We start from the raw sequence: 12355 nt of genomic DNA, 5'->3' as shown, positions 1-12355 counted from the left end.
CAATTCACGCGAGCGTTTGTTCGTTATAATTCGATCTTTGATAAAACATAATTGAAGGATGATTGGCTCTCGTGGCGATGTGTGTGTGTGGGTGGTGAGGGTGCAGAATGTCACACAGTTTTCCACTGCGATTGATTGGGATTGGAACGCACATCTCGGGAGGAGAAATACACACACACCAAACTGTGTTGGAATGAGTTGGAAAAGTGTTAATCAAACTGATGAATGTTTGTCCATCGAATGAGAAGCACGAAAATTGAGACATTCTGCTTGTTTGGTATTCCACTCTGGTGGATGGAATGATATGAGAAGAGATATGATGATTAAAAACTGAAAATTGAAATGAAACGACTTGGAAACTGTTTCTGGTTGCAATGAACATGGATAACACATGGATTTATCTATAGAAAAGTGGGACCATTACAAGTAGTTCAAAGGTACTTACTCGATAAGCAATTGACGCAGTGAGTCCTCATCCTCCCCATCGCTACGATTGCTCTTGCGAGAGCCAATGGAAGCGGTTCCGTCGTTTCCTACGTATCCTGATCGCTTAAGTGAACTCGCACGGGATGAACGATGATGCTGTGAGTGCTGAGCGGATGACGATCGCCCATCGTCTACGCCACTGCTGCGCTGCGAGTCGATCGATTGGGAACGGTAGACTGTGAACGGTTGATGATATCAGAACAGAAGGCGTGTTAGTTTGTTTGTAAATATGGGTGGTTGAAATGGAGAAACTGATCTTCAAAACGATTTTTGAGATTTTTGGCATGCAGCAATGGCTAATAAGCACTTCGAAATAGAGGTTGAGTAAAAAAAAACGTGACTCTGAAGCAAAATAGGATAAATCCCATCTGCCCAAGGAAATTTGAAAGGAGCAAAGCTATTAAGTACCCACTCAATCGATTCTATAGTTACAATACTCCGAGCCGAAGCCAGGGAATCATAACTACAAAAAAAGACATCAGGTTCATCCGAAGATGTAATATCCACACATCCAGGAAAGTGTGTGCTGAATAAGTATTCCAGAACTTCCTCATCAGAGGAAGTCAGATCGCCATTTGGCAAACGAAGTTCGTTCACTCGGAAATCCTTAGATTTCGCAAGGATTTTGTTTAACCGACTGACTTCACTCAAACTGGAAACATTTGTACAAAGGTTTGTCCACTGGGGAGCTTTCCTGTAGGCCTTGCGAGCCGACCTGAAAACCTCCGAACCAGCCGAACGTCGTCCGTTTCAACTCTTTCTACATTGTTTCCTGAGTTTCGCCAGATCAGAGTTCCACCAAGGGGTTTCGCTTGTGATCTTCACAAACCATAGAGGGCATGCTTCTTCACAAGCTTCCATGATGATGAAGGTCGTTGTAGTATCAACGGCATCATCTAAACCACTTGGAGTGTCAATGGATGGTGTGTATCCATGAACTTTGGCCGCAACCTAATCAGTAAAAAGATCCCAGTTTGTTGACCGAGGATTCCTGAAACGCAATGTTTGCTAAGTAACATTCACATGTTCAAAAAAGTTGTTGCGATGGTCAGATAAAGATTCTTCATCTGACACATGCCAATTGGTCAGCTCGTGAATAATTCTACTAGAGCAAAGCGTTATATCTAACACTTCCTCTCTAGCAGATACCATGAAGGTTGGGCGGTTGCCTATGTCAAGTAATGCAAGATCTGTACAACTTAAGTACTCCATCAAACTGGAGCCTCTTAAGTTAATGACTGAGCTACCCCAGATGATATGGTGAGCATTAGCATCACTGCCAACAATGAGCGGAAGGCCTTTTGAAGGGCAGTATGCGATGACTTGTTTGAAAGCATCCGTAGGGGATGGTTTATCATGCGGTAAATACACCGAATAATAGACGTATTTCCTGTTGAGGTTTCAATTATGATAGTACATACATCTCTGGTGGTTAGCTCAGAGATGAGTGTAGCAACTATTGCGTTGATGACAAGCACACTGGCTCGAGGCATGACACGCGAGTTTGCTATTTCATGTTCGGAAAGTAGCAAACACCGGGTTCACAAGGTTTCGTAGATAGAAATTCCCCTTACGAAAGTAAGGCTCTTGTACCAAGTAGCCAATACCCAATCAGGTAACAGGTATCAGTAGGTCGGCTTTAGAGGCACGTTCTCCTTCTTTTGGAAAATTTGTGCCATCGCCATGAACACGAGCCTATTCATCATTTACCTGACGGAGAAGGGAAGGAAAAAGGATAGGACAGGAGAAAGGACAGGTACAGGAATAGGATCGTCATACACGCAAAAGCGTACCACAATGGGTTCAAACAGCGCCCTGAGAAGGGTTATCTGTGCGCATAAAGCGTACAGAAAGCCTATAGCTTTTTACCACAGCGGGTCAAGAACAGCAGAACGTCCTGAAGATTCAGGTTTCTGAAGTCAGTTTCACTTAATAAGTGTTTTCCGAGTACTCGGAAACGCAGTAGCGCAAAAACTGGACAGTTACATATCAAATGATACGAAGTTCCATAATCGGATTCACAGCTATCACAGGCAAATGAATCAGCTTGCTGAATATTCGCCATGTGATAGCTGAGTCGGCAGTGGCCAGTCAATGCTTTGACCAGCATGCTGCAATTCTGCTTTGACAGATTTGTTAGATACTTTGCAACCCCTAGAGATGGCTCAGTACAATACGATTTTGTTTAACAACATGAATCCAAACTATTCCAGTATTGTTTGTGCTGAGTGGCAGCCCAGGTGTCATTCTGAAGCTTTACCCAACACTTGGATACTGGAATAGCTGGCTCAGGACCAATGAAGTCATGTGATGCTCCAGTGCGAGCTAACTCATCAGCCAATTCATTTCCAGCGATGGAAAAATGGCCAGGCACCCGTACAAGGTGAACAGCGTTTGCTGAATTCAGCTCCTCGATTCGAGTTCGACAAGCGATAACTATCTTCGACCTGGAGTTGGCCGAAGCAAGTGCTTTAATAGCAGCCTGGCTATCTGAACTGAAGTATATTACTTTGCCCATTACGTGCTGCTGAAGTGCTGATTGCACTCCGCACATAAGAGCAAAGATTTCGGCCTGAAAAACGGTGCAGTGTCCACCAAGTGAGTAAGACTGATGCAGCCTTAGCTCACGAGAATAAATACCAGCACCTGCTCGACCTTCGAGAAGGGAGCCATCAGTGTAATATACGATGCCGTCTGAAATACTTCTCTCCAGATAACCAGATGTCCACTCTTCCCGGTAAAGGAAATTCGTGGAAAATGTCCTATATGGAAAATTACAAGCAATTGTAAGATCACTTGGAGCAAGGACAACTTTGTCCCAATTCACCAAAAGTGAAAACAACGAGGTGTGTGTTGAACTGCGGTTCACAGGAGTTTCCTCTAGTAAACCGAGTACCCATAGGCGGTAAGGGCAAGAAAGTGCTTCTTGTTTGAGATGAATGTGTAGGGGCATCTGGGGTAATACGCACTGTCGAGGCAAAACGCACCCTCTTGATTTTTCAGGAATTATCGGTTTTGGAGCTTTGAAACCTTGCCAATCTAATAGAACGTCCTTATAAATGAGCACCTGGAAAATTTTACATAGGGTATGTGTACCGTTCCTTGGCCTAATATGCCAACCGCCTTGACAATTTTGACCATAACTCGTGAATTAATAGCAGTATAAATTATGTGTTCACTCTATCACGCACTCTAGGCAGTGCATGTTTCTGCAATTGGAAGCATATTGGCGTAAATATTCAAGAACTTGCTTATTTACATTGAAAAGATTCGATGCGATGGTATGCAATGTTGGTCTACGGTACAAAAACTTGCCTACTAGTGGATACAACGTTGGCCTATTGCTGTCCAAACGCTAGAACACCTTATTCTATGTTTTTTTTTTATTTCTGCTGAAGTATTATCACTGTTTGTTCACCAATCTTGCTTTCAAATAACATTTTCGGAGCCAAATTTTCACATAACTATAGATAAATCTCTTAAACTAAAGTTCTTTCTTAATTTAGTAACGATAACAATGCAACCCCATTATTGTGTTATATTTTTACAGTCACCGCACACAAAATCTTTCTTCCCGTTCGTTCTTTCTGGTTCATTCGCAAGCAATGTGGTTGACGTCACTTTTTCGGTATTGTTGACGTCACTTTATTGATGGGCCAAGATTTGGGTACATAGTGAAAAAAATGTCCTCAATATTCGGCCCACATTTAATTTGTAAAATAGTTATTTTTCGTTGAAAACAAATATACAAGATCAAAATAGCGTCTTTGATCGTCGCATAAAATGTTCAGTTATCGAGAAGTCAATTCGAAATGTTCCAGAATCAGGCCATTTATGATCATGTGTATAGACTACCCACTAAGCCGAAGAATCATGGCGTCTACAAAAGCTAAACAAAGTGACATTTTCATTCAATTTTAATGCTCCAAAATGCTAAAATGAAATGTTACAGTTGTTTGGCGCATAGCTTTCCCGATCTCCAGTTATGCGTGTTAGTTTTTGGTTAACGTTAAGATAGGCCGAATGAGGGGACTATGCCAACGAAGCATCCCGATACCCTATCTGCGTTACGTAATAAGTGAGAAAAATGAATTAAATCAAAACGCAGGTTTCTGATGTAATTTTTCCGATCGTTTGTCGAACGATTTGATGGTAAAAACCGACCAAATATCTTAAGCTGTTGTATTTATTCAGTTAATTGAGGGTAATACTAAGCGTAGAAATAAAAACATAAACAATAATGTACATAAATTATATATTTTAAACAATTTTATTTTTTACTCTTGATTGGGGCAATATGCACTCCATGTGTTGGGGCAAAACGCACCTATAGAAAGCAAGCTGTAATCATATCTATGAGCACTGTGTAAGTAATCGCAAATGAAATTGAGCTATTATTCGTCTTTAAAACCTTAGAAAACATGCATTCCTCTAAAAAGGGAAAAGATTTATAAACTCGACAGGGCATCTTGCCCCAATGTTGTGGTGCGTCTTGCCCCTTTGTTTGAGTGCATTCTGTCCCATTGCTGTAGTGCATTTTACCCCGAGCATGGGTGCATACTGCCTCGCATAAACATACGAAGCCGTAATGTTGGTCTTCACAAAAAACGTTATTTTCAAAAGCTATACTATATTAAGGCCAAAGTTTTGTTGGAGATCGCTTAGAATGCAAGTATTTGCAATGAATGCATGCATTAAAACAATAAATTATTGTCCTTTTATATGCATTTGGACGCATCTTCCTTAACTGGTGCATATTACCCCAGAATCCCCTAGTGGGGCAACGTCAAAGAGAACTATGAGCGGTGCCATAGGAGTTGAAGAGAACGCTCCAGACATCGCCATTAAGCTCACATCCTTTGGAGATGGCCTAACTTTGATTGGACCGTTCTCACTTCGCCCTTTTGCCACCACACAAGACATCCATAGGCCAATATTGGACGAACAACAATTGTGTAAATCCATCTGATATACTTGGGTTTTAACCCCCAAGTTGTACCAAAGGTTCGCCGGCATTGCCCGAAGGCCATACAAGCTTTCTTGATTCTGAACTCAACATGAGGTGTCCAGGAAAGCTTGGAATCAAGAATTACTCCAACGTACTTTACCTGTTCAGTCACATTGATTTCAGAATCAAAGAGACGTAAAGGTCGAACACCATTACGGTTTCGCTTTTCCGTGAAAAGAACAATAGATGTTTTACTCGGATTTACGGAAAGGCCATATTGGGGACACCAACCCTCAACTACCTGAAGAGCGTTTTGCATCATGTCGAAAAGGGTGCTGATGCACATACCGACTAACAATGTTAGGTAGTCGTCGGCAAAACCATAAGTAGGAAAACCGCTATTATTAAGTTGCCTCAATAGCGTATCTGCTACGAGATTCCACAAAAGTGGTGATAAGACTCCCCCTTGGGGGCATCCACAAACACTCAATTTCCTATTCGCGGCTTGACGTAATGTCGCGAAGAGATGTCGGTTTTTGAGCATTTGGTGTATCCAATCATTGGAGATATACCATGACCCCGTGCGGCTTCCAATATGGCATCGAAAGGCACGTTGTCAAAGCCACCCTCGATATCTAAGAAAACACTCAAGCAGGATTGCTTTTCAGCGAATGCCTTCTCGATATCGTAAACAACACTACCCAAACTAGGTGAGATTAAACTCTTCGCAATAACTGCACAATAAAGAACAATAGCAATAAAACCAGATTGGTATCCATTGGAAAACGCGAAAGGCGAAAATACACAGAATACACTGTGTAAATCGCATATTGCGAAACCACATAGATGAAAAATCAAACTAATTAAAAACATCTTCATAATCTCGCCCTTATTTAGCCTCAAGTGAGACTTAAGAAGGGCAGCTGATTGTTTCGGACGAAAAGATAAGGTCGGTTAGCGCAGTAAGGGCAAAATACTGGCTCCGTTTGCGGTAAGGTTATATTAGACCCCCCTAGCCATTCATTCCTAGGCACGGTAAGTATAAAGCCGCATCACACCATGAATTAGAAGTCACCTGTTGGTGGATTCTTACCACCGGAATTCATAGTGAATTGAGACAATCGCAACCGATCGAGAAAAGAAGTAAATATTGATGATCAACTTCATACGGGCTCGAACAGCCGTTAGGAGGCTCCCGGGTATCCCGGGTTTTTCGGGATTTTGAAAACTATATCCCGGGAAACGGGAAATTACCTCAATCTTGGGATTTTTTGTCCCGGGATGAACACTCTAGATACAGGCCAAGTTGTAGTAAAAATGGTAAGAAAAAAAAAGAAGAAGGTTATTCTGATCTTTGGGCTCATCGACATTTTTATTTAGACCATTCGACCTTTTGACCTTCGAGCTTTTGTTTGACAACCGTTCTTGCTGTTATTGTCAAAGTTCTGATTGTTTTCATAACTGTGCACTAGTACATTTCTATACCTGAGGCGATGGAAGAATCAAAATTTCTTTTCGTATGTTTCTACACAGCTGTCCGTTCTCCTATAGCTTGAAAAAAAAAAACTTTGCGAGAAAATCATTTGATCACCGGACGGACGGTTGACTGTTAGTCTGTAACGACTCTTGATTGTCTCAGTCATCTGAAGATGGAAACTTACCTTATTCATGTTTTATTTTAGAGCTGTAAGTATGTGTCCATCTGCATTGTGTTAGATTACCGTCGCAAACCAACCAGAATTGCTTTAGTCTGTGTCAGAGCTCAAGCCCTTTTTGTTATCCCAATGATAGAAGGAGTTCCTCAAATTTGAGAATATCTTCAAGTCATCAAGCTACAGCCTGAAATTTTTCGATTCAATCCACTTATCGAACCTACTATATCTCGACTCATCCCAAAATGATTGCCTCCAAAGACCTCGTTCAAACGCACCTTTGAACCCTCGGTCGAGCCCAGTTCTGATAAGTCATTCTCTGGAGTGCAATGAATCAGCTCCTCATCATGCTTGGTTTTTTCGCCTGCTCTCAAAAACTCGGAAGCTCGTACTGTCTCGTCGGCAGCAACCGACAACGATACGGTCTAATCTTTTTGTCGGATCAGAACGAGTGAAACATCGATTCCATTGAATGTTCATTAATTTTCTATCAAAATCGACTTACCGAGACCATTGGCAATGACCAGCACACTCCAACCGGAATGGCGGATGGATGAAACTGGGGGGGTCAAAGATCGATGACCACACCGATAGTAGCTCATTGCTTATGCTTGGTGCAGGCATAAGAAAATGAGAATGAGATAAGACCTTTTTGTCCGCACACACATACCTGCAGGACTCGGGTGTGGTGCGGTGCGTGCCTCAATGTTCGGAAAGTTCATTAAGAAAACACCGGGCTTAACTGGAAGTGCCTATGAAAAGGTCAGACATGGTTTATCCTTCCGGAGAACTTTGCTGCAGCCTTTTTAGCTAATGAATCAATCTGTATGGCGGCGGCCGTCCGGGGAGCTAAGAGCTGGAAGAATTATGGAGCTACAAAGGAACGATACCGGGAGCTTTACTTTTCGAATAGATAAGATGTTGGATTTATTGCGAGATGGTGAATCTTGGCGAACAATATTGAGTAATGGTAAACTTGTAGCAAACAACATCGGTAAGGTATTATTGTCTTGAGGAAGTCTTAATGTGTGAAATATGGTAAGGGGTGTACTATAGCTATAGTTACCATAGATGAGTATATGAAGACTGAAAATCCCTTTTTCAAAAGAACGAGCTTTGTTGATTGATGCAATAGCTTATGACCTTCAACGTATGACGATGTTATGTGCGTCATAGCAATACATTGAACATTACTTTATAACGTTGAAAAAACGGCAATTAAAGATAGAAATTATGAAATTGATTCTTATGAAAAGGAATGTTTTTTTTACACAGCGTGTTTTACTCGCAAGTATCCTAGAGCACAGAGTTTCTTTGTGCCTGCCATACGATGTACACACGCAAAATCAGTTAATAACTGTGGAAGTGCTCATAGAGCACTGAGCTGAGAAACTTAGTTCTATCTCAGTTACGCCAAGAAGATGAAGAAGAATGTATTTTCGGGAGTTCACGTGTGTTCTACAAAGTTGTACTTTGTGACAAAATTCACCTTCTTCCACTGGGATTCCTGCAGAAGTTACTTCTGTTTGAATTTTACCAAGAATGTCTGCTAGGATTCCTTCAGAAATTTCTAATGTAGTTCCTCCAGAGAAGGATTCCGTGCCGGTCGATGCTGTTTGGGTTACATTATAAGGGTGTGTCTGAGCTGAGTAAATCATCGGCCTCATTGAAGCATTGTACGAGGCATTCTCTTCTGCCTATCCGGGTCATCGCTGAGCGTGAATGAAATCGTGAGCTGCTATGGCAGTCTATCACCACAGACGCACAAACGTAACACTCTTCAAAACAGCTTGACACATGCATTCAACGATCAATTTAAATTTTATTTGAGTTCCGCGATCCTTCCAGCAGAGGCGCTTGTGATCGAATGCTTTGACGTTTGCCAGTGTACTGTATACGTTGCTAAATGGTGCAAACGTGTAGTACTGTGCGTGTTAGACAAACGTCAAATCGCAATCCATCATGGCCGACAGTGTCTCGCTTGGTTCTACCAATAGATGGCAGTGTGTTCATGAACAAAACATCGGGCAAAAGTGTTTATGAATTTCCTCCAAGAGTTAAGTCTGCTTGTCTGTGCTGGTGGGGCAGGGGTGGGGCTTATTTTCGAAGATTGCTCCAGAAATTCTTCTTGAAATGCCTCCGGGAATGCCTGCCGGGATTCCTAAAAAAGTCCTCGTAGGATTCCTCCAAGATTTCCTCCTGGGATTCCTTCAACTCCTTAGAGGTGGTGTTTCTGCAGAAATGTCTCCTATGATTCGTTCACAGATTTCTTCAAGGATTCCTCTTGGAGTACATCCAGAAATTACTGTTGGAATTCCTTCCAGAATACCTACTGGAAATTCTCCAGCAGTTCTTGCTGAGACTTCTCAAGCATTTTCACCTAGAATATCTCTTGAGAGTCCTCAAGGAATTCCTGAAAAACAAAGAAAAAACCGGCGGATTTTCACCAGAAATGCCTGCATGAAACCCAGTAGCAGTCCTGAAGTAATCTCAGCACTAGTTTTCCACAGGAGTTTTAAAATCTTCAGTAGGAATAACTTTTTTTTATTCAGTTTCGTCAACCAACGTAGGCTAGTACATATACATACAATTTTTGAAAAGAATTATTCCTGGAAAGTCTAGAGGGAATCCTGGAGAAGCCTTTTGAAAAATCGCAGAAGAAACTTCTGCAGGAATTCCAAAATAGGGAAGAAGGTAAGCCAATGAATGGTTATGGGGAACCATGAAGAGTGGTCAAAGAGTTATCAGGAAAGGTCAGGAAGCTAAGTAAAGCCTGCGCACTTTAGAATCGGTACACTTTCAACCGGCTGCAGATCAAAAACGGTTTAATCTAGAAAAAAAATGTTGTAAGAAGCAAATGAAGTTTATTTATTATATTTTGTAGGAAAAATGTGAAAAATTCAGTTATTATTTCTTCAAGATAAAATTTTGACCTGATTGTGAAATTCATGCCATTTTATTCTGCACAAACCAATCGTCAACATTTGCAAATTTTACAGCTTACGGGCTGATATTTCCCCAAGAAACAAAATTATATTTATCAAAGATATGCTCAAAACAAGTTACGACATTAAACTCTTGACAAATATGGTTCACAAGACCATAATGAACTTATAGCCTTATTGTCCATTCACGCTATATTCAAAACATAATTTTACTCAAAGTATTTTTTATGAAAAATATTTCCGGGGATCGTTTTTTGGATCTACAATTCCCCAATTCAAGTTCATATCGAAACCTGGATTATTTTTGGAATTATTAGAAGTTTTCCCTCACAGTAGTTTAAAATTAACCCTCTAATACCCAAATTTTTGATTTTGATCTAAATATCATTTTTCGTCATCTAAAATCGATTTAAACATGTTTTGGAAGATGATTCTTTTTTATTCTCGATTTCGTGAATTTCAGTTTTTGATTTTTTTTTAATTTTTATTTTTGAACATCCCCACAATTTTATATTTTTCCTGGAAGCCTATTTGGGGTATAGAGTTTTTGAGATGAAAATATTTTGAGATTTTTCGATTATTGTTGAAATATTTTTATTTTAAACTTTTTTCATAGAAAATTTTGTTTTCCGTGTAATTTTAAGAAAAATAATTTTAGAGTGTATTCGATTCCCTTAAACTAAAAAAACTAGGCTAGAATGATGCGGGAAAAAAAATAAAATATGTTAATTTTAGCGATTTAATACAAAATAAACAATGATTTCTAGAAGGTGACTAAAACATTTTTTCAATGATTTTTCAAAAATGTAAATACGCTTTAAAATACACCAAAAACCATTTTGAGATATACAAAACAGTCCTAAATATCAGCCAAAAATATAAATAAAATGATTTTCCACGATACAAAAATTGCAAACATGCTCAAATTATACCCCGTCTAAAGGCGGGGTTGGGTTTTAGAGGGTTAACAGTCGTAAGGCTAACTCCTCATAATAAGCCTAAAATAAGATAGTTTTCATGGATAAAACACTGAAAACCATATTGATTATGGAACTATAGATGTGATTCTATGATCACAAATAAACTTTTGAGTACATTCAGTTTTATTAAAAAAAAAAAGTTAAACATTTCACTCCATCAAAACACTTCCAATGAATTTCGTCAGCAATACTCCATACAGCTTTCGAGCTACGACTATTTATATTGTTCTGCATCAAATCATTGATTTATTGTAACTAATAGGGTATCGCCAAAGAATAAGAATATCAAGAAAGCCCACTCCGCTGATGATCGGGGGGACACTACCGCAGAGCTATCTGCGGATGAAAGTTCAACCTTCATACAGTAGTGTGCGTTACTGATTGTATGTGGATACCAAAACATTCGCACACCACCTTCTCTTATGATAAATCACGAACACTGTTACATAGAGCTTCCACCTTGAAACGCTTAGAGAGCGCCACTTGTCTTGTCGCTTGACGCTTATATAGAAAAAGACAAGAGAGGGCATTCTTTCTATTTTTATTCTTTGGTATCGCGCTACTTGGGCGGTGGCTTCTATATTCGTCTGTTTGCCACTATAACTCAGTCAACTTTGAACCAATTGATTCGAAATGTTGTACACGGGTAGATACTATACCTATATCACCACATTCCAAAAGTTGTGTCAATTGGTTCAAATTTGACTAAGTTATAGTGGAAAATAGACGAATATAGAAGCCACCGCCCAAGTGGCGCGATTCCCTACTATTCGTATAGTATCCTTCCCGTATGCGTATTTACCGAACTAAAGTTTATGCGAAAACAACTTTTTTGACTTTAAATATCTATGCAAGCCTTTGATTTTTCATAAAACCCTTCAAAGGCTTAACATAGCTATGGGAACGTCCATAAATTACGTCACGCTTTGAGGGGGGAGGGGGGGGGTTTCAGCAAAGTGTGACGACTCATACAAAAATTTCAGAGATCCCATCCAAAAAGTGTGACATAGGAGGGAGGGGGATTGAAAATGGTAGAATTTTGCGTGACGTAATTTATGGACGTTCCCTATATTGGAAATTTAAAAACACTCATGGAATATTTAACCTCCCTTAATCAACAATCATAATACCAACAACTATTCTATACTGCGTAATTGGTGGGTTTGGTAATTATATATTCCTACACAAATCTTGAATCTGACAATGATTGGTTTTTTCTCAATGTGTTCAGAAAAAACTGGCACAATTTACGAATTCAGATCAAAAGTTCATCTTAAAATATAAAAACAGAAAATTTTATATTTTTCTTACAAACTACGATAGATGGGCTTCAATTGCTTCTAA

General features: G+C 39.9%; 1 protein-coding gene across 22 annotated transcripts in view; it reads right to left on the bottom strand.

Moving 5' to 3' along the window:
• Positions 1–12355, bottom strand: part of LOC109428702 (glucose transporter type 1) — a 916963-nt gene that overhangs the window by 327790 nt on the left and 576818 nt on the right. For 21 of the 22 annotated variants that reach the window (XR_009997807.1, XR_009997808.1, XM_062852201.1 and 18 more), the window contains one exon: positions 446–662. Coding sequence is in view for 19 of the 22 variants with exons in the window: in XM_062852201.1 (XP_062708185.1) it covers positions 446–662 (217 nt within the window). In the remaining 3 variants the exon portion in view is untranslated. Of the gene's footprint in view, positions 1–445; positions 663–12355 lie in introns of those variants that run through there. The other variant, XM_062852214.1, reaches the window with a different exon arrangement.

This window comes from Aedes albopictus, chromosome 2 (assembly GCF_035046485.1).
Source record: "Aedes albopictus strain Foshan chromosome 2, AalbF5, whole genome shotgun sequence".
Taxonomy (NCBI): domain Eukaryota; kingdom Metazoa; phylum Arthropoda; class Insecta; order Diptera; family Culicidae; genus Aedes; species Aedes albopictus.
Note: the sequence above shows the minus strand (reverse complement) of the source record. Positions and strands in the feature narration are given on the sequence as shown.